We start from the raw sequence: 23,192 nt of genomic DNA on the forward strand, positions 1-23,192 counted from the left end.
TTATCCGTGTCTATGCAAATTGCACACAATTCGTCATGTCATTTAATGCGCGATATGATTAGCATCTCGTTCACGCGCTAACCGGAGAAGAAGCAACATGAGAAGGAAACACCAATCTCGTAGACGAAGTCGCGACGATGCTCGCCTCCTAATTTAATTTCGCCCGTCCACTGGCTGAGACAGCTGAAATTACTTACTGCGTATTATCGGTCCTACGGTTGTTCACCGATGGTTGTATCGACAATGACACCGATAACCAAACGATCCTTCCCATTTCTTTTGCGAATTTCCCCACATCACCGTAATCTTACATTAATTGCATCTCGCATATTTTAACCGCGCTCATCTGCTCCGTAGGTCTTGGACAGTTGCAAAGTGGCATGACGATGAGTGGCTTTGGGCAACTCGGTCAACAAAGCACGGGAAGTTTAGGTTCCAGCCTTAGTCTCGGCAATTCCGGACTCCCGATCAACAGCCCGTCGCAATCCGTCTATCATACCAATTATGGACTCAATTCTATCGGTAAGTTGTGAGGCGTACTAGCGAGAAACGTATACATGCCTATAGGCCAAAGTTTATTGTAGCAGATATCTGATGAACAAAATATGATTTGGTAAAATATCACTGTTCTCTATTATAATTAAGTAAAAAATAAATCGATACTTTATTGAATTGAGATCATACATACATCTTATTAGGCTTATTGTTCTCGGTGTTAGTTTGCTCATCACTGTTGTATCCCACGTCGTCTACGGTCCTCGTAAAAATAAGTTTCGGAATATGCATATTGAAAGATTGTCTGGACACGAAAAGCGTTTTACAATCGTACTTCGCTACTCCAGACGACCCGAGTGAACATAACGTTCCGACGTTTTTCATCGTTGCTTATTCAAGTAGCGTGGACCGTCACCGAGTTGGCGACATGTGCGAACGCGAATAGACACACCCAGAAGAATCTTAACGTTCGCGTCAATCCGGCCGCTTATACGTGTGCCGATAATCGTCTTGCCAAACTTTTGGAACCGTGGTCCTCTAAAAGACGACGTGCAAACAGCACCATGGAAGTCTCTTTGACGAAGTCGTTAAACGTTACGGTGCATTAAGGTTCGAAGGGGTTATGCGCCTGCACGTAAGGAATTTGAGACAGAAACATAAACCCCGTCCTCCTGTCTATTTACGCAGGCAAACTCCAAGCCCGATCTCGCACCTAGGTGCGAGATCTTTCGCTGTATGTTTACCATAACATCTCGATGCAACCTGTCTTGGTTGAGTTACGTTTTACCTCACCCGGGGACCTTGTATCCTCAAAGATATTATACTCAAGGGGATAAATCGCGTGTGAAATTTCTTCTTTCACGGAGATTGCTATTCAACGCATTCCATACCAAGATTTTATGTTAAAATGTAAAAGCGGAGATTTCATTCATAAATGCAAACATCATTTGCGAAGTATAACGCGACGTACAAAATTGTGGCGTACTCTTCAATAATCTAAAACGAATTTTAAAGGAATCTTAATACTGAGATCCGAAAAGTCTTAGCTGATAGCTATTATGATACTGTATTTTACAATATTCTGTACAATATTTGTTGTTATACGAGTAAAGTGTATTTATTGTTGAAACTCAGAATATCTACGTCGGATTGAAACATAAATCAGAGCTTCGGATAATAACCTGGCAATCTGTCTTAGATAAATCGAACCTCCAGTGCTCATGAAATGTAAGGAATAATAGATTTGCGAGATATGGGTAATAAGAAAGCCGATAATAGAGAAAAAGAAATTTTCATCCTTTTGTCTCACACAATTTTTTTTTATCTTTCTCTTCTCTTATTTTTCAGCAATTTGCAAATTACATTAAAAAAACAAAATGCTACAATGCAACACCGTTTTTACGAAATATAATTAACACACTTTATAGATTCATTCGTTTTGGTATTTGCTAAGATACATTGATACAGGTCATTAACCCAGTAGATGAATTTATTAACGCGATTACGAATTCTGTTCAGACGAGCTTATCAAAATCTTTTAACAGATAGATCATTCATGCGCGAAGGAAAAGACGAGATCTTGAAATTAATATCAAATATCCAAATTTACCAGCAAAAATTGTGTTACCACGAACTGAAATTCCTCTCTTAAAATGATATCGGATGCATTAATTATTACGTAGTTAAAAGATTTGATGCACAAATCGCAAAAGTCTGACGCCAAATCGGACTTACCCGAAGCTTACGTTAAAAATCCGGCGTAGCACAATTTCGCAAGTTAACTGTGCAGTCGCATATTTGTGCGTATGCATGCACGTAACGTTTATACGGTGCCAATTACCGAGCGTTATCGCTCGGTAGCGTTACTTGAAAAAGAAAAAAAAATCGACGTTCCACGTACGTCCTAGTGTGCGAACGCGGCCTTAAGGTGAACCCGTCCAGTCTCGGCTCGTAGCCATACGCTTTTATCCGTAGATAATACTTAGAGCAAATAGCTTTTAGACTAGAACGTTATTTTTCGGTTACCAATGATGATTAGCACCGCAATGTAACTCAACAGCGTGGTGCGGTTCCTAGTCGATCGGGGAAGTTCCATTTGCCGTCTCTCTCGCGACGATCACGCCAGACTGGCGCGAACTGGCCTCCGTAATGCGTAAATTATTACGTTTCAAAGTACTCGATTTTTAACTCGCGCGAGCGATGCGCAAGCTACGTGACAAAAAATAACACGAAAATAAAAAAATAAAAAAACGGCGTGGCTTGTGCAAAAAAAGTTGAAAGTTTTTAGTCTGATACACGCCGCGCCAATGATTTCGGTATTTATTCTCGAAAATGGAAATACACGTGTCAAATTACGCACGTTTAGTTTCATTTGGCACGGTTGTTCGTTTTGTGCATTCACAGAATCAAACTTTCATTGATCGTGCGCGGTGAATTGCGGTGGATACGCTCTTTGGCAGCACGAATCACCGACAATGGTCATAAAATCACGTACATCGTCGCCATTAGACGTTCATTCTTCCGAATGGCTTTTCAAAAGCGGCCGCTGCCATAGTCCTCTGCAAATTTGTGCTCGGCGCAGCACCGCCATAAAAAAAAAGCCCCTTTTCCTGCGTTGTCTTTCGAAGCCCACCAGCGTGGCGCGCGAGAGGAGGCGGAAACGACTTTACGACGGCCGGTAGCGCACCCCACGCGCTTTTGTCAGCCTACCGTATTAATATCCTCAGCGGAGAAACGAAAAATGTTCGCTCCCGCACCTGTGCATGGTGCCGCGCACCTGTAAATTGCCTCTCTTCTCTACCTGAGTCGTCTCGGGGATGCATTGCCTCATCCGCAGTAGTAGAGTTTGTGCTTGACTATGCGAACGATAATAAATATTTATCCTTTGTTATTTACTATTTATCAAAATACATTTATCGCTTAGCAATCATTGCAAACTGTCAGGAAACGTATCCTTACAAAGTCACGCTGGGATAGTTTGCGCCCTCGACAGCCGAGAGTCTTAAATGACTGTTTGAGTCGTCAGTAAATTCGCACCGATGTAAATAACCGAATGAAGAGAGTTTCACGTGAAGAGAAACACTCATCAGCCGATTCTCTTCTATTTATCAGGTGGTGTTCACGTGTCGGCGTCCCGAGGTTCGCCACCGGGCGGTCAGACCGGGATGGGCTCGGGTTTGAACTGCGGTCAGGGCTCACCGGGCACGACTTCCGGTGGCAGCGGCAGCGGTGGTGGCGGAGGTGGTGGCGTTTCCTGTGTAGCCGACGTGACCGCGAACGAGGGATCGGACTGGAGAGGCGCTCACAGCATCGCGGCGCTTAGGCGTCGCGCCTCGGACGCCTCGCAACAGTACAGTCCACAGCCACCGCCGCCTGGACCACCTCAGTATGGCCACGACATGGAGTACAGTCCTGTTTATCAAGGCGTCGTCTGAACCGTCTTTCCGACGTTCGGTTCCACGGAGGAAAAAACTGCCGGCCGGTAGAAGCTTACCATAATCCATGGAACGAGTACTCCTCTCTGTTCTGTCAATGGCAACCGTAAGATAGACTGCGTTTCCGCGACTGATTCTGCGAAAGAGTGAGGGACTGAGGAAGCGCGACCGACGAGATTTATCTAGTTGGCTATTGTAATTTAATGTCAAAGCTAATGTAACGAGGTCAAGATCGATGATATTAGAACGATTTATTCTAAATTCGACAAAGGTCCAAAATCGTTCACCCTTTTGAATTTAATATAAAGCCAATAAAGCATAGCAAATAACGACAGAATTAGAATGGTCAGGTAATTTTGGGTGCTTCGGCACTGAAAAAATTTAACGGAACGATAACAAGTCTTATCGATGATTATAGAAATTTAATATAACGCGCTGTATTTCTAGCATGTTTTTTTTCATGTGAACTTTTCGTTCCATCGAAAGAAACAATTATCAGGATTGTACGGAGAATCTACGAAAGGAGTACTCTTCTATAAATTAGCGCTGAGGGTAAAATCAGGGTAGAGGATCGAAATTGCTGGCATTATCGACAGTAACAATTTGCGCAATACAGATTCTCATCATCATAGCCTTCCCAGGACCATTGTGACACATGTATAACGTAGACTACGGTTTCTGCAAGTGTGTGTCCTGCTGATGCCGGGCCAACCATCGACTTGATGCCATAAATGTAAAAAAGATTGATGTATATGACGGAGCAATTAAAATTGCACGTTCGAGATTTCCTAATTAGGAACGTAATGGGTAAATATTTCCAACGTATAGTGTCTAGTCAAATACGTCTTAAATGGCAAGAGACGTAAGCGTCATTTGATATTTTGTGGAGAAAACTGAATCATTGGCATAAACCTTTTAGCTGCGCAAATCATTCATATCAGTGAATTTTTTTTTATTTACGTGATTCTCCAAGAGCTAGTTGAAAAAGTTTTGGTTCTAAATGGATTTTCAAAGTTTTACAGTATTTCAGTTAACGATGAATTATTCAGTAAAACGAAAATGGATTTTGCTCAGTATCGTTAAAAATTTATCGTATAATCATGACAGCTCCAAATATTTAATAACGGCAATGACCGATGTTTTTTATAATACCGGTTTCATTATAATATCAAGAACTTCAGTCACTAAAAACCCGTTACAATTATTATGAGTCCGAGTATTTCCGAATGTCAATGATTAAAATATGATCCGTCATAGTATGGGGGCTGTTTTTACGAGCGATGGAACGCTCTGTCCTAGTAATCTCACCGCGAGCTGTCGATAAAGGAAGGAACGAATTGTGATTTGTGCAGATTAATGATTTTCGTGACACGAAGAGTCTTAAAGAGAGAAAAATTAATAAATATGATCAGCTTCGCGAGAAAACTCTTGGGTTGGCGTTGGTAAAAAAAAGAAAATCGGGATGGTTTATTTTAAGTACGCATATATTAATGTAATTACGTCCGCGTCGGTCATTCGATCGATCCTATGTAACTGTACGCGCGTTAATTTATTTTCTTCCAAGTGAGATCAGTGAAACAATTCGATTCGATTGTCACGTTGCAGGAGTGGGGAGGGACGATTTGTCGCGGCTAAAATGCAGTCGTTAAACTCTGCTCGTTTTGCCCTCGTTAGAGGCATTTCGAGTGTCTGCGCTCGTGCTAAAGAAACGTCGATGAGATTAAGGCCTCGCTAATTGTAAATTATTTAACTGCGTTCCGATGAGGGTGACAAACTGATTAGGGCGTGGCTTTCCGCCACGTGATTTTTATTTACACCTGTCTCTTCTGCCGCCGGGGTGAACTTCCCGCTCGACGGTGAAACGCAGGGAAAAATGCACGTTGTATTTTCGAGTCATGGAGGTCAGAGAGCGGAAGGCGTGGCGAGGTGCAATGAGATGTATACGACAAGTTATCTTAGTATTATATATACACGGCATTGTGTAAATATAGTAAAAATATTGACGTGATAGGGTATATTATTGTATTATTACTGCAATTATCATTATTCGAATCGCAATTGCGACGGAGCTATCGACCGCTCTTGTTCGCAGGTCGTTCGACTTGCAACGCGTCGCAATTGCGTTTATCTGAGACTGTGCACGCAGGGGTTCATAGTTTTGCTTCGAAAACGGTATTTTTTTAAAAATAAAACTTACGGCGTTTACGTTTTCCTTCGACAGAGTTTTAAGTTTGCCCAAAAAACCGGTTTCCAAGAGTCGCGATAGGATCCTTGCGTCGCATGTTTGTCCACACTAAAACAATCGAGAAAGAATGTCTGTTTGAAAGACATAACTTTTTATCTTCTGTGCGATGGGAGATGGAAATTGCTTTTAAAATGAGCATAAATGCTGATCCCTTTCACGATGTGCATCGTTAATAACTCAATTAAAAATTCGTACAAATTTAACTCGCGGACAAAAAAAGAATTACACGATTAAAATTCGTTTGGATTTTCCGGTAATAAGACGGTGACAGAGCGACCCAATGATTCTGTTGCGGAGCAAAGAGCTACATGTTAATATGCGCAACGAAAAGCTAGTCTTTCTTGTATCGATTTTACGTTTCGGACGGAGATCATACGTGATCTCGTGTGCAGAAACGGACGTTCGTCGTAATAAATATAACAAATATAATACATATAATAATTTCTTTCGTGGGAGTGCGTTGAACGATCTTCCTTTGCTTCTTTTAATAAGTATTTAAGATAATAGGGCACATCATTCGTCGCGTTTCTCTCGATGGTAAACGTTTCGATGATGAATGCAGATTAGCATACATTCGTGTATTACATTCCTGAGGAATTTTATGGCACGCTATAAGTATACACATTGTTCCGTTGTTGTCATCGAAACGTAAGTTTTGTAAATAAAGTATACGTCTAATAACAATAATAACAATAATAATAACAATAATTATAATAATAATGATTATTATACAACGATAATAATAATATTAATATTAATAATAACAATAATAATGTAATAAGTATGATGACATCAACATTACGATCGAACGTGAGTATACATGGACATTGTGATATATTTCGGGGTGGCCGTTCACTTTTCTCTGACGGCGACATTGGTCCGCGAAAGATATTCCAAAGCGGCACCGGTGGTAGATTGCGAGCGGCTGCGAAAAGTCGACTATTCTAGTTACGAATTTACGGTAGACCTAGGTAAACCTAAACGATAAATATGGAATAACAGATAGGCAATTGTCGATGTATCACTACGAACGTATACGATTTTTAATGTACAAAAAAAAAAAATACGGGCGGTTGGTGTGGAGACGTCCCTTCTCGATTTCGTCCTGTCGTCGACGTGGGACGGAAGCAAGACCTTAAACGATGTTCGTCGGAGTGTTTGTGGTTCCTTATTTTACGAATGCTTCGTGCAATACCTCGTCGTCGAGCATGCATTCTTTTAGCGCGTAAAAGGAGAACTGTTCTATTCGGTATATTTTTATCTTGTTGCATGATTAAATTGACATATTGCTAATAATTACTGAGGTATTTGTATGAATGAATCGACAATTATAATTGGAGTTCAACTTATTTGATTATTCCTACGTAGATGTCATTCGGATAAATTATAGAAATATAAGATAGAAATTTCGGACATTACACTTCTTAATTTTCTCTCAATAAAAACGTGAAATGGTTGACGTAATTTGCGCATTTGTATAAAATATGTGTAAAATTTAAAATGAAATACATATAATATGAGAATATACTATATGGAATATATCAAGCATTCAGTTTTCATTTTAAATTTGGATCAAAAACTGAATATTTTATAAGCCAGTATTCTCCGCTAGCAATACGCCAATTTATGTTCATGCAGCCAACTGGAACGTTCCTCCCCGTTCTTAGCTCGGATCCAAATGGTACGAGAACTCCGATCGGTGTCCTTGGTGATCGTGATACCTCCCTTTAAGAACAATTCCTGTATTTATTTAATTTATCATGCGTGTGTAGATAGATTTCCGCGAGTGAAGGTTGACGTCCTTTTGATTTGTGGCAGGTGTGGACGTCACTCTTTGCAAGTGATTTGTAACATATACGACCTCTGCTGATCGTACGTTTAGATATTTCGCGCAGAAGTTAATTCGAATCGTACTGTCCGCAGACGTCACCCGATTCTTCAGATTCGCGTGAATCGGAAGAGAATCGACTGACTTTATTGCATCTCTATCACAAGTCATTATTGTCGATGACCTTAATTAGCGGTAAATAGACAGAATTTTAATTTTCATCGTTGTATAGTTGTGTATAGAGGTCAACTAAGTGTGTAAAAAATAAATCATTATCAAAATATCGAACGGTTTTGTCTTACGTCTATTATTGACCATTCCTATCGAGAAAAATTTCATAAATCTTGATTTTGACGGATCAAAATTATAAATTTTGGTCTGTGAAACAAATCTTTTCGTTGATAATTATTTATACAATAAACTAATACACTCAGTTCTATTTGAAAATATAGGTTTTTATATTTATAGATACATGATTACATATGTTCTTATCGTACAGAGGATGTTGCATTATTTCCAAAGAAAATCTGTATTAATAATTAATATTATACAATACTGAATTTATTATACATTACTAAATTTTCATTCATGGCAAAAGCAAAAATAGAAGTATATATTTTATTCGCGACTTGTAAATAATACTATGACAATGACGTTAAATTAATAAGCTATTGAAAAACAAATAAGCTTAATTTTGTAAAATGACATAGCACATATTTCAAAGATTGAAATTATTTCAGACAGTTCTTAACTTAGATTGTTTTAAGATGCACTGCCAGTATTGAAAAATCTATAGCTAACATTATGTATACTATAAATTTTTAGTACTGGTAGTGAATATTGGAATGGACATGACCTTAACAGGCTTAAATATTATTATAACAATATACTTTAAACATATAAACGTGATTAATGAAAAAGAAAAGAAAAGAAAGAGAAAGAGTTAATTAAACAGATGAAAAAATTTTTCTTGTAATATAAGCTCTCTTTCTCGCACAATTCTGTTCCTAGATTAAATATTAATATTCCGTGATATGTTGCTCCAATATATACATAAAGCATAATATAATAATCCAACATAATTTAAATTGACGTAATACAAATTAATGGATAATTTAGTCACGTTGTACATTTTATTCATTATAATCTTTGATATTAGATAAAATAATAATATGATATATTTTTACATATTTTTGCGCCATATTATAGAAAAACAATACGGAGTAATTTTTGTTAAATAAAAACTTTTGTTTTTTATTCAATAAAATATTAATTTTTGAAATTATATTGAGTTATATCTAAATTTTGATTATTTAATTTAATGTAATGTTAAACTTTCTAATTTCAATTCAACGTTTTATTATCATTACAAACAGTTTTAATAAAAGTATTCTTTTTAATTTTACAAGACATTCAATTCGTAAAAAAAACTATTTTTAAACGCTACAATTACTTAATTTGTGTTAATAAATACAATATATTGGAGTTATAGTTTCATTCAAGCTATTAATCATGATCATTACAAATATATTTTACAAATAAAATTTATTAACAATGAGAAAATAATTCCTAGAAATATAAATTGAATTAATTAATAAAAAAAGGAATCTAACGTCATTATATAATTTGTAGCGTCTAATCTCGTTATAACAAACATGTATTATTTTTTTTCTCCTGCTGTTTCCTGTTTGTATTGCCTTGCCATGAAGTTCATAGTAAAATACAATAATAATATGTTTTTAAATTACTACAATTAATTATTAATTTAAGAAACAAATTTTGCTTTTAAAATGTAATTTTACATTTAAAATATACCGTAAATAATTAACTTTTAATTGTTACTAATATAACTGTAATTAAATGTTTGTTTTTATTAATTCAAAGAATTATAGCATTATTAAATATTTGTTAATTATTAACTTGAAAGGGATAATCTCAGATACATATCTTTTTTTAGATTTATAAATCTATCGATTATATAGTTGCAATATGTAAATACGTATTTCCTGGTTGTTTGTAAAACTTTGCGAATGCAAAAATGCATTTTGGTATCAATCTTACGTATCAATCTATTTTATCAAAGTTCCATGAGTTCTAGATGTTAATTATACTCAAGATAAACAAAGCAAGATAAAGTTTACCATTTTCATACCTGATTATTATGTTACATAATTGTAACTTTTTGAATATATAAGTAATAATATTGTTAACGCTAATATTAATTTGTATGAAAATATTGATATAAATTTTATTATAATAAAATTAATTATCAAAAATTGTTTTCTTAACTGATTTTTTAAAAGATATTTTTTCTTGCATTGATTCTCTTGAGTATAAAAGATACAGTGTCACGGTGAACTTATAAGATGGTCATTAAAAATGTTGGTTGTTTAAAATTTCAATATAATAGGAATGTGTCACAGTTCATGTGGTCATTATTCCAGCAAACTTATCATTCATTGTCAATTGTTTTCAACGAATTATTTGGTGAATTAAATAGAGCTACTTCGCTTGAGCCAAACATGATCATGAACAATGCTTTGGATCAAAATGTTTAGATTTAAAAAATTTATACGCGCTTATGCATGTCGCAAACTGTACAATTTGAAGATTCAAGGTACATTGTTAACGTCGATTATCTCGATTAAAATTTCGAAAATTACGAAAATTATAGTTTAAGAAAAGCGTTCAGTGAACTTATTATTTCTTCTAAAAGCGGTCGATAAGTCCCTTGCAATTTATCTGTCTACGCAAAATCCGAGTTGAAGATGACATCTGAATTAATAATTATTTTTAGACTGATTTGTCTTTTCTTTAACAGAAAAATCTACGTAGATTTAAAATTTATGATGTTCAAAAACTAACAAGTGGTTGAAGACTGAATCTCTTTCTTTTTAACTGGATCACTTTCCAGTAAAATAAGTTTAGCTTTGTATTTTTTGGAAGGCAGAAATTATATAGGAACATTAGTATATATGCATAAGTACGGCTAACAATTATGAATCTAGTTTGTTCCTATCGCACACGAATTCTAAAAACTATTATCGTGAGTAACGACTAGTTTTTGACTAGATTATGATGACATCACTCGAAACTTAGTTTGGATCAATGATCGAGCACAAGAATATGATTTTACCTTACAAAATATATTCAAGCCCCATTAACATTACCATTTTATTCATTATCCAAAAGCGTCTTGTATAAGCAGTTTTTCAGACTTTTGTACGTTTTTTTTTATTTGATGTGCGATATTGATATTACGTAATGTGTCATTATTAAAATTTTAAATGATTTTGGAAAAATGCGAAACGACGCAATTGAACTCTTAATTGCGAGAGTTTCCGAGTACAATAAATTCGAATTAAATTTTCGATTTCTAAATTAAGTAAAAGAAATTTAATATGAGTTTGCTTTACACACTATGGCCATAATTGAGACATTTAACTATTGGAAACGTACACCGAAAAAAAACTTTTTTTGTGTTAAATATATTTATTTTATCCATCATTTCTTTTATTTAAATAAATACGAACTAATATAAAATAAATACTAAAGTATTTATTTTTAAACTTAGAAAATATTGCTTTTAGTTAAAGAAATGATGTTAAAATAAATACTTGAACATAAAAAAAATTTTTTTTTCAGAGTGTACAGTGAAGTGAGTGATTCAATGAAATCAATATTCCATTGCAGTTCGAGTTGCATATTTGACTTTATGTTAACACTTAACACACACCTTCGTTTTTCGGACGCTACTACACATGTCAGATTGTTCATGTCCATTATTAATTTTCATCATTTTTACAATATATACAAATTATTAAGTGACTCTTAGATATACTTTAGAAAATATTTCTACAGCTGTGTACTTTTAAAAATTGTATATAATTGTTATATGCAATTATAAATGTATATGAATATACAGTTCGTACGTATAATTATAAATGTATATGAATGTTACATACATTATAAATAATTGTAGCCGGCAAGATATTTTGAAGAAAAGAAATACGTAGGACACAATTGTCCCAAGGTGTGCATTAAGTATTGTAACATGGCAAGTATAGTATGGCACTTTATTTTCTTTGTTTTTTTTCTCTTTTTACTAAGTTCTCTCTATTTCAATTAGAAGACAATGTTTTCTAAATGTTTTAAAAATATTCATACTTCATTATATTTAAAAAACATTTAAGACATTGTCTGTGGATTATTTACGTATTGTTTACGTTATGTTCACATGAATCTTTTTCATATAGACAATATAATAAATGCAAATTATTAAATTGTATAACACAATACAAAAAATAAATAAATTGTAAGATTGTTAATATATCTGATTTGAGTATTAATAAAATAAAAATATATTAAAAATAAAAGAATTAAATAATTAAATATAACCTTACTACTTCTAAAAATAAAAAAATAAAAAAAACGGAATTTTCTATGATCTATAGGTAATTGTTTACATAGATGACACGTAAAATATAGTTTACGTAGTCTACGTTGTATACACGTAATATAGATTATTTATAATATACGCGTAAATGCCCAAACCTGATTAGAATGCAGATAAATGGTAATGTCAAGCAGCTGTATATTCAGTAGTCGGCAAGGTGACGACGCGACGCCATCGCGCGCGCATACCGTCGATCAAGGTTCGAGTCGATTCGGTGGCGCTCGTCAGCGCGAATATTCAGGGAATTCGAACGGATGCGCGGCATAGTTCACGTCTATCGCGCGATGCGCGTCGTGTGTCGGTGGGCAATTCGCGGCGTGACATTTTTTCCATTTCGTCTTCGTAATACTGTTTGCACGACGCCACGGCGATAGCCGGTGGCGCCTTTAGATCACTCGTGCGAGGCTGTTCTCGGGATGCTCGTCCTCCGACGTCTCCGGCTCCGTGCTCAATTTGCTGAAATCACGCGAGTTCGGCCGCTTCTCCAGGAACTTGAAGCCTCTGCCGCGGCGGTTCTCTAGCAGGCTCGACAGCTTGAAGTTCTCCCGCCTCTCGGCCTCCCAACGCATCCTCTTGCGCACCGTGATCAGGCATCCTGTATGACCAGAACGTAAAGTACATTCGATTAATTTTGTATGCGAAGGTATGGAAAACAGCAGCGGAAATCTTTCGGCCGAGCCGGTTGGGCAAGCGCCATTTTAATGTCGTTGTTAACTTTGGTTTGTCACACGTCCGTTTCTACCAATGTGTGTGTACGTTGATTTTAATCTCGACTTAATTGATCTCCTTCATAGCAAAAAGCACAACATGTGACACAACAGCATCATTGCAACACCATGGTGACGTTTTTGCTATGGGGGTCTTTATCTCTTTCTAATTCTTAGAACTAAAGAAAAGATAAAAAGTAAGTTAAACCGAAATTAAAATTAATTTATTTTGATGGAAACAGACGTATATTCCCAAAAGAGCGTTATCTTATTTTTAAATCATTAATTGAACATGCATTCTTCAACTCTAAAATTATCTTCCACGTTGATATTAATTTTCTTTGGAGCGAAATGAATAACTTATAAATTACGGAGGAATAGCCTTTTAATTTTGTTTATCTCAGTTCAAATTGATTTGATAAGGGAGATATAATTTGTCTAGATGACTAATAATTCTATACTGATCAATACTGTAATTTATTCTGTTTATACTATATTTATTCTATATAGTGATCTAATGATCAATAACAGTGGTTTAAACGATACATTAAGAAAAAGATAAAATAATTACAATCAAAATTTAAAAAAATATAATTACAAACTCTCTAAACTTTTTTAGTTAATTTCATATTTTCTAAACAAATAATTTACCGAAGTTATTCATTCAACTTCAAAAAGAAATCATATACAGCATTTTAATTATTGACACAAAGTTTTATGAAGATTTAAAAAGCTACATCAGATTAAGTATACAACAGGTATAAGTCCAAATAAAAAAAAAGAAAACAATTGGGAGAAATAGTATATAATAATTAAAGTATTAGGATAACATATATCTCTTTATCTACAAATATGAAAGTAAGTACATAAATAACAAAATAGAGAAAAAAAGATTAAGAGTACAATACATTAGAAAATTAAATATAATAATGGATAGAAGATTTGAGATAAAAAATCAAAATCCATAATATTTACAATAAAAAGCAGGCAATATGTGTGTGAGTGTGCGTGTATAAAAAATGCAAATTCATAAAATGCATGGTACTTCCTATTTAAGATGTATATAAAAAACAAAAAAATTAAAGCTTAAAAAAACTTAAATAGATAGCCTTAGATAAGTAAGCACAATTCGTATATACATAAAATAGGAACAAAATTGAAACATTACTTTACTTTTATAGATTATTTTTAACTTTTAGCAAATCACGTGAGGTATGCTAGATTCAAAATTTATTAAAGTATCAACGCTGCATTTTCGTATGGCAATAAAAAGAAAAAAAAAACAATATTGCATTTATACTGAATGTAAAGGGTTTTTATTTTAGAGTCTCATGGACTCTACGTGATTAATCTTTTGACTTTTATCCACATGTCTTGCGAAAAGTTAATGATTGAAATTTGAGATTTATAATTATTGCACGATAATAGCAATTCAATAAATTAATGATAAATATAATAGTTACTTCATCTCAAATTGCTGTTATCATGTAATAATTATTATTTCTAAATTTCAATTATTACGAATAATCTAGAATTGTAAAATAATGTTTAATAAACATAGAAAATAAATTAACACACAAGTGCACACAACAATACGGCTACAACAAAAAACAATCACAATAGAAAAAATATATTTTTTTATTCTACTAATTTAGAGAATTCAACAGCCGGTTCATCATAATGTCTTGTTCTTCTACCTCGTTTTTGACATCTCGCTACAATGGCAGCGATTGCAATGCATATTGTAATGAAAGAAACGGCCGCTGAGCCAAGGCTTAAGATCAATTTTGTCACATTAGTCTTTTCAATATCAGTATCTTGAGTATCAGGATGTATTAAGATCTTAGATTGATGCCGTTTAGCAGACTGAGAATTGTTTACTCCTAAAAAAAAGAAATTAGTACATTTAAATGAGATATCGTTGAATTATAAGTCTAAATATAAAACACAATGTTGTACCTTGTAGAAATCTATAAACTTTCCTATTATTTAATTCTACTACATATATTTCGGAACCATCTTCCGTCACATGTAGATTATGTGGGTTATCCATATTTTTCTTGGGTTCAAACATTGATAATAATTTTCCGGAATGAATATCAAGTACAAAGCCTCTCACTGGTACTGGATTATTTATAAATGGATCAGGTCCATTAATTAGATATAGTTTTTCTTGAGCGTAGGCAACGCTGTAAATTTTTGTACCAATAGCAGGATGTCTATATTCCTTATGGAATGTGCCATTGTTGGCAAAGAAGCACAATACCCTGCCATTTTCTCTATCAGCGAGATAAATAAAATTTAATTCATTTGCAAGTGCTAAAGCATGCGCGATGAGAAACGCATTTGGTGGTGGATACTGTGAATAGACAGATTCTAAAATAAAGAACGAGACTTAGTTTAGTATTTATTTAAATACTGTTCTTCGTTATTGATATCAATTGTGTTGTTATTATTACCTCTAGCACCCCAATGTCGTCCCCATTGTAAAATAAATTCACCATTTTTATTATATTTTATTATTCTAGAATTGCAATATCCATCACTGACAAAAAAGTCACCATTACTATGTACAGCAACATCAGTTGGTTTACAAAATCTCGTCTTGTCATTACCAGGGACAAAAGCCTCTCCCAAAGTTATGGATGGCTTTAGCATGCTGTTTTCAGATAATGCACTGACATGATCGTTAGGCGTATTTGTCTCTGAGCTAATCCGTGCACGTTTCAATTCTTCCATGTATCTCTTTACATCTTGAGCATCATATTTGAATACCTGATGCATCGCTACATCAGTAATCCAATAATTGCCTTGCTGATCGATAGTCAAACCATGTGGGAGATAAAACATGTTCTTCCCCCACTTCGATATCACTTTTCCACTTTTATCCAGGAGGATTATTGTATTTTGTGCTATTGGCCCATTATTTGGATCAAATCTGTTTTCATTATCAAAACTATCAGGGCCCCAAACACGATCTCCTCTGTGAAACACAGCAATATTGCCATCTGGATCCATGGAAACTGCTGATGCTTGAGTGAGTTTCAGTTGCGCACCCCATCGTGCGTCCCATACTATATCTGAAAAGTATGTAATAAATATAACAAAATATTAAAATCACAGATTTCTGAATATACGGTGCTTACTTTTATTCAAAAGATCTGATACTGCTTCCTCTCTGCCAATGCTATCAGTTTTTAAATATAAATGACCTCCTATATTTTGGTTATTTGGTTGTACTAAGGATCCTCTATCTCTATTATCGATATCAGAATATTCTTTATCATCATCAGAATACTCATTTGGACTAAACTTAGTATCCGGTAAATGCTGTAACACAAGGAATTTCTTTCACATTCATATACATTCATATACATAATTTATTAAATAATTTAAATAACGTGCAATATAAACAATGTATATAATATTTTAGTATTTATCATTTAAAAATATATAATTAACATCTTGAGTATTAAGTTTTTTCGTTTTATCCTATGAAATATCTGCATGTAATTACCTGAGTATTTAAAATATCTCTCAATGCTGCACTAGTATGTACTAAAATATGGATCAAAATTAAAATGCAACAGATAGTGTCATATCGAAGAGTCGTCATTTCGCAAAATCGTCATTAGGTGTTTCCGTAGTTCCAGTTTAACTCATCAGTATTCGAAACACCAGCGGCGTTTTGTGTTGGATATCGAAGATTTTTGTAACTTTACGAGATCACTAAAATATTTTTATAAATCAATAGAATTTTGCAAGAATTCACGTTTTACGTCACACTTCGAAGCCACGTATGATAAACTAATTTTTCTTACGTAAGCATCACTCAAAGTAGCATGCCGACTTAACGACATCTAAAACATTCGTTTGTCGCATGTATTATTGCGAAACAGTTTTGAGCACATATGTCGGCGCGTCAGGAGAACGCACATTTCCAACAAGTGGCGTTAGACATGACGCCATAATGTTTTGGAGTGTTTTATCAAAGAGAAGCCTGAAAGCTGGCCACGGCCACGGTCACGATTTAACTGTGACTTCATTTTAAAGCGCCTCTACGTTCATAAAATGTAGACCTTGAACTACGTAGTTAAAACATCGAATTTCTTGTAGAATTCTACAGGTAATGTTCACAATTTGTGGTTCTCTTCCATGCTGAATCAGGAGTGAGGTGAGTTTAATAGATGTATTCTTCAGACGTCTTTATCTATTCAATTTATCTCACTTCTTGCTTATCTGCATTGTCCTAAAGAGCCCACGTTGAAAAATTAGATGTTTTTTTTTTTTGAAAAAATATGTTTATAAAAATTATAATAACTTGTGTACTCTATTTTGATTATGTAATAGTTATTGTAAATAGTTATTTTAAAAGCTATTTTAAAACTAATTATTATGTCAATCTTGCATTGCATAATAAGATTTTGCAATCAAAGTGACAGAGTTATGCAGAAATTGGGCAAATAAAAATAGGAATATAATTGTTTAAAAATATTGTCTGTTACGTATACTATGCATTTGGTTACAGAGAATTCACTGGGGATCCAAATGTGTTCGTGAATTTACTGCGATGTTATTTATTACACATTATAACTTTTAAGTGGCTTTTTTTGAAGACTGTATTATATAGTTGGAATTTGAGGAAAATATGAATAAGCAATCTTTTCTGCTTTTACTGAAGAATATTATTGCAATGGAATATATATTTTATAAATTCTTAAACTTTACGTTTTACATTTTCCAAATTATAAATTAAATGTTCCAAATTAAATGTTAGTTTTTACTTTAGTTTTAACTAAAATTTAATCCGGTAACAACTTGTAGAGACCCTTCGTCACCCTGACTTTAATCGGCGTTCTCTTTTTATTAATGTGATATGCTTTTTTATTATTCATCATTTCTTATTATGCATAATCTAAAATAAATAATACAATTATTTAAAACAATGCATATATAACACATTTACTTTAATTATTTATATAACAATTAATAAAACAATATAATAATATATTTTTTATATTACAAAATGTACAATACAAAATTATGAAATATATTATAATTAAGTTTATACATATCTTACTAATTACTATATTACACGAAGGCCTAAATAAGCACAATGACATAAAATTTACTAATTTTTGACAAGACATCTATAATAGATTTCAAAAAATGACCTTATAAAATCATTTTATAAAGTCTTTATGTTTTGACACCTAATAAAATTTGTATTAATAAAAAGTGACAATTGCTGAAATGTGGAATTCTAAATTAATAATAATAAAATTAATAAAAATAATAATAATAAGTGCTGAATTTTCAAAGAACTATATAATAATAGATATTTATTAAATTTGTTAATTTAGTGAATTTTGTATTATTATACATATGTCGATTTGGTATAATATATGTGGCATTAATATTATATATTTTTATACAATTTTCTTACATAAATTTTTATTATAATAATTTTGTTATCATTACAATTAAAATGAACTAATATTACATAATTTTTATTTATATAATGCACATATAATTACACATATGCAAATTGTACATGGTTGTGATTTATATTTTCGAATTAGAGTACAATCTCTTATCATACCTATTATTTCTGAATATCGACATATTTCTATACCTACATATATTTTTATGTGTCTAATTACATTCGTATAAATAGTCACGATAGATTTCTTTAATAGAACTTTATTATTAATTACTAATTATTCGGCACGCATATACCGGCATAAGAATTCGGACTGCAGTGTGACGCAGACAAGACAATCAGTGTGGAAGCTGATTGAATGCAGTGCTGAAGCGCACATGGTACCGATGCACGTGTAACAGCTACCATGTCGAGACCGCACGTACAGGTCAATTTATTATCACTTGAAAATATGTCATCTTAAGAAATAAGAGAATTTATTATTCAGAAATAATACCGCGTGTTAAATCATACAAAATGTACAGTTGAAAGACACGAAATATTCAGAACAGTTTAATATAATATTTTAACATGCATTTTAACTCCAAACCCAAAAGATTTATTAATGTGAATTTATCACGAAATATTATTCGGAACAATTTAATATAACATTTTCACATTTTCACAAATGTATTTTCATATTTTATTCTGCGATTTATTTGTTGCAAATTCTTGATCACTTTGAAGCACATTGCTAAGTACACTTACAGAACACATTTCATGAAAAATATTCATGTAAATACTGATCCGTGTAATAAATTCCAATCTTAAAAGATTCTTTTAATAAATTTTAGTATCAATTATACTTTATTATTAATTACTCGGCACGCATACATAGATTTAACAAATACAAGAATTCGGAGCGCGATGCGACGCAAGTGAATCTCGCTAGCGATCGCTAGCGAGAAAGTTCATTCACCACGCTGAAGCGTAGTACGCACACGTGGCACATGCCGCGCACGCTGCCGACGACACGGGTCTTTGACCGCGCGTAGTAGGAGTACCCCCACCACGGTCGGTAGACATGCCGTAGACCGAGGGGTCTTTGACCGCCGCACGTGGAACGTCTCTACGCTGTCTGGCCCGCTCGACCATCTCCGCCGTGGCTCGACAATAATCGCCGAGCGCAGGCGCACCCGGTACCGTTGCGCCATCGCTGCTATGGCCGCATTGTTGGTTGTCGTTTCGGCGGTGGTCGGAAGCGTCGAACGCTACGTGTGTTCCAAGTTCGAGTTATACGGAGATACGATGTACCGAATATACAATAGTGGTGCACGGTACCGTCTTAACATGTGAGTGATTGTATCTGTATCGTATCTAGAAATACTCCTTTGTGATGCACGGCATCACATGCTTGTCGTGTTGCTCTAAGTTTACGCGCGCGCGTATTTGCTAGAATATCTCGAAAGGATGCAAGGGGAGGTTTTATCCTCGCAAAAAAGAGTCGTCGTTTCATGTGTGTGTGTCCGTTGTGTTTATGTAAACATTGATTCAAATGGCTCTTGTCGTTGTCTCAGACTGTGTCGCAATGCATCACATAACCTTTACGTCAGTCACTCCTACCGAGAGATTTGTTGTCGCGCTATGTTTATTTTTAATCCCCCGCTGGCCGAATGCGCCGTACTTTTCGTGTTTTTCAAATGCAAATTGTGAACAGATACGATGTCGAAAGTGGCAAGCGAATGATCGTCTTAAGTCACAACTCGTGCGTTGCGATGCGTGAAGTAATCGTGTTTGCAAGATAGTTTTTCATGCAACGTACCTGTTGCGTCGCGATAAAGTTCCTCTTGCGCATGATTCACGTTTATTTAAATTTCGTGTGTGACATGTTATTCGCGCAACGAAATTTGGGAGTGTCGAATAAAGTGTCGAACGTCATAGTGATTCGAGAACAGTAGAACGAGATGTCAGCAGTTTTTTTAGAAAAAAGACTGCAAACGTGGAGCAACTCATTGTCAATAAGCATAATTATTTTATCAAGTCTTATCATGTATTTCTTTGCGTGTTTTTGTATTCATATTTTCGCATTTTGAGTGTAAAACTAAAAATACATTTTGATTACTTTATATAAAACTTCTATTTTACGTAAAATATACAATTGCAGATGTTTCAACTTTCAACGAAGTCATCGGTGTATAGACCAATGGACAGTGAGGAATCAAGTGGTTTGTACCAGTCTCTTCTCATTGGTATTATGTCATGTCATTAAATTTTACATATGATGTAAAATTGTTATAGTATAATGTGAAGTTCTAATTGACTTCTTCATTCTGGAAGATGTTTAAGTGTGGTTGACAATTGCACATTGACAAAGTAATAGAACCAAAAATAAATAAAAAATTACTTTCAGAATGAAGGAAAGTCAGTTAAAACTTTATGTTATACCAGGACAATTTTACAACCTTCGGGAAAGTCGAAATGTCTGCAACTTTATATTTTATGTTAAATAGAAGTTTTGTATAAAGTAATTGCACTGTAATCCAGTGTGGCTTGTTAAATTCTTATTCTTTGTCATTTAATTTTGAATCTGCCAAGCCAATAATATTACTATTCTTAATTTTAGAAATACATTTTTATTTCTAAGTTTGAAAATTTATAAAATATAATATATATTTATGTAAAAATAATTCTGATGATAAGATTACAATTGCATGAGATTACGGTTGAAGTTATTGTATATATAAAATATTTTAATTAAATATGTTTATTTTTTGCTACTATAGTAATTTCTTTGGTACATTCTACATTTTAAAAAATGTTTAAAATATTTAATGTTTTAAAACTAAGAGAATACAATAAATCTATATTATATAAAAATATTTATTATTAATTCTACGCTTATAAATAAAATAAAATGGTAGCTTAATAAAAAATATTTTGTTTATGAATAATTATAATTATTATATTTTCAGAATTAATCAGAAAGGGAATGCAGTAACAATAGCAGCGGTAGCAGCAGCAGTAGCAGCATTAGCAACAGAAGCAGCAGCAACAATTGGTGAGTAAATTAATTAGACAATCTGTTTACATATAATTAACAAACTAACTGAAGTAGATATCCGTTTTAGTTACATACATAACTCAATGTCTACACGAAAAAATGATTTTGCTGAAGTACCTAGATATTTATCTGGATTCATATCTGAAAATAATTTTGTTGGTCCAAAATAATTATGACGGATGTTTAAGCATGATGAGCAATGCTGTAACAAATTTTAACATTTTAGTAATCAGTTTGAAAGTTCAACATAATTATTTATAAATATTTATCTAGATACAGAACTGAAAATAATTTTGTTGGTCTAAAATAATTATGGCGGATGCTCAAGCATGATGAGATGAGTAATACTGTAAAAAATTTTAACATTCCAGTAATCAGTTTGAAAGTCAAACATAATTATTTTAATAGTTTACAAAATTATTTTCAGATTTGTATTCAGTTAAATTTTTTACATTTTTTTAAATTTTGAAATTTATGGTATAATCCTTGGTTCTTGATCATACGAAAAAACCTACAAAATTGTGAACATTACGTGCTGGTTTCACAAAATTTTAAACAAAAACATTGTGTTTAACAGACATTGACTAATTCAATATCCACAATTTATAAATATAGAAGCGTTCCAAAATCATGACTAAATCGTACTCGTGGCTGCTCTTAGACTTTTCTCTGGTTTTTACCTATACCTCTAGCGTGTATTCTTAACTTCGATCGATAGTACAGGCTAAAACAGATTCACTACACTTGCGTATAAGGGCGCTACGTGTATCGTTTTGTCAGTTTCCGTTAACAAAGAATATAATTCTTATTGATTATTTAGTTTCTCTCTGATTATAATTTTCTAAAAGAAATTTAATAAATTGTTTTCATAATCATGGAACTTTTAGCATTTAGTATTTTTTTTATTTATTTTTAATTAAATTTTTATAAAAAAGGTAAAACAAACTCCGGTTTGAAATATTATGAAAAAACAATACTATTATTTACGTTTTTTATTATTTACATTTCATTATTCAGGTTTATAGTTATTCTTTTAAATAAAAGAGGGAAAATAATATTTGTTGTTATTATTTTACTTTATGTATTGATGTTATTCTTTGATATTATGTATTACAAATTTTTTTACAAGATAATCAATATTAGATAATTCTCGTATTTTATAGACGTTTAGGTCAAAACAGTTTGAAAAGAAAGAGATTTATAAATTGAAATAAATTTTTTATCAAAGTAGTTTTTAGTTTATAATAATTAATAGCAATATTTATTCACATAGTCATTATTTATCATTCAATTATAGATAGCTATTATAGATAATATATTTTTTGGATAAAAAGTAGAAGAGTTTATTGCTGTTATAATCTTGCATATATTATGAATCTTCTACATAGATGATCAATATTAAATAATTTTTATATTTTATGGAGATAATTCAGAAACGGTGTAAAAGAATAAAGATCCCTAAATATTGTAGGCACTATCGCTTGGTGCCTACACAAAAACTTAATTTTTGTGTAAATTTTATATTATTCAAAGAACATTTTCAT

The 23,192-nt window shown here is 33.1% G+C and overlaps 2 protein-coding genes across 8 annotated transcripts in view; one reads left to right on the plus strand and one right to left on the minus strand.

Annotated features, from left to right (window-relative positions):
• Window positions 1-8,290, plus strand: part of LOC105199938 (homeobox protein orthopedia) — a 32,197-nt gene extending 23,907 nt beyond the window's left edge. For all 5 annotated transcript variants that reach the window (XM_039451648.1, XM_039451649.1, XM_039451650.1 and 2 more), the window contains 2 exons: window positions 358-522; window positions 3,607-8,290. In XM_039451648.1, the coding sequence (XP_039307582.1) occupies window positions 358-522; window positions 3,607-3,929 (488 nt within the window). In that variant the 3' untranslated portion in view covers window positions 3,930-8,290. The remainder of the gene's footprint in view (window positions 1-357; window positions 523-3,606) is intronic.
• A 1,112-nt stretch (window positions 8,291-9,402) lies between these two features.
• Window positions 9,403-17,209, minus strand: LOC105199939 (peptidyl-alpha-hydroxyglycine alpha-amidating lyase 1). 3 transcript variants are annotated; one of them, XM_011167273.3, is made up of 7 exons: window positions 16,987-17,209; window positions 16,683-16,894; window positions 16,312-16,495; window positions 15,625-16,245; window positions 15,125-15,541; window positions 14,863-15,048; window positions 9,403-13,053 (listed from the first exon to the last, which is right to left on the minus strand). In XM_011167273.3, the coding sequence occupies exons 2-7, from the start codon at window positions 16,779-16,781 to the stop codon at window positions 12,845-12,847; spliced, it is 1,716 nt and encodes a 571-aa protein (XP_011165575.1). In that variant the 5' UTR covers window positions 16,782-16,894; window positions 16,987-17,209; the 3' UTR covers window positions 9,403-12,844. The 3 variants fall into 3 exon arrangements, with proteins under 3 accessions (XP_011165575.1, XP_025986175.1, XP_039307566.1); XM_026130390.2 differs by having other exon boundaries at window positions 16,683-17,209; XM_039451632.1 differs by lacking the exon at window positions 9,403-13,053 and having other exon boundaries at window positions 13,986-15,048; window positions 16,987-17,208.
• Between the last annotated feature and the right edge of the window lie 5,983 nt (window positions 17,210-23,192).

Source organism: Solenopsis invicta, chromosome 7 (genome assembly GCF_016802725.1).
Source record: "Solenopsis invicta isolate M01_SB chromosome 7, UNIL_Sinv_3.0, whole genome shotgun sequence".
NCBI classification, from domain to species: Eukaryota; Metazoa; Arthropoda; class Insecta; order Hymenoptera; family Formicidae; genus Solenopsis; species Solenopsis invicta.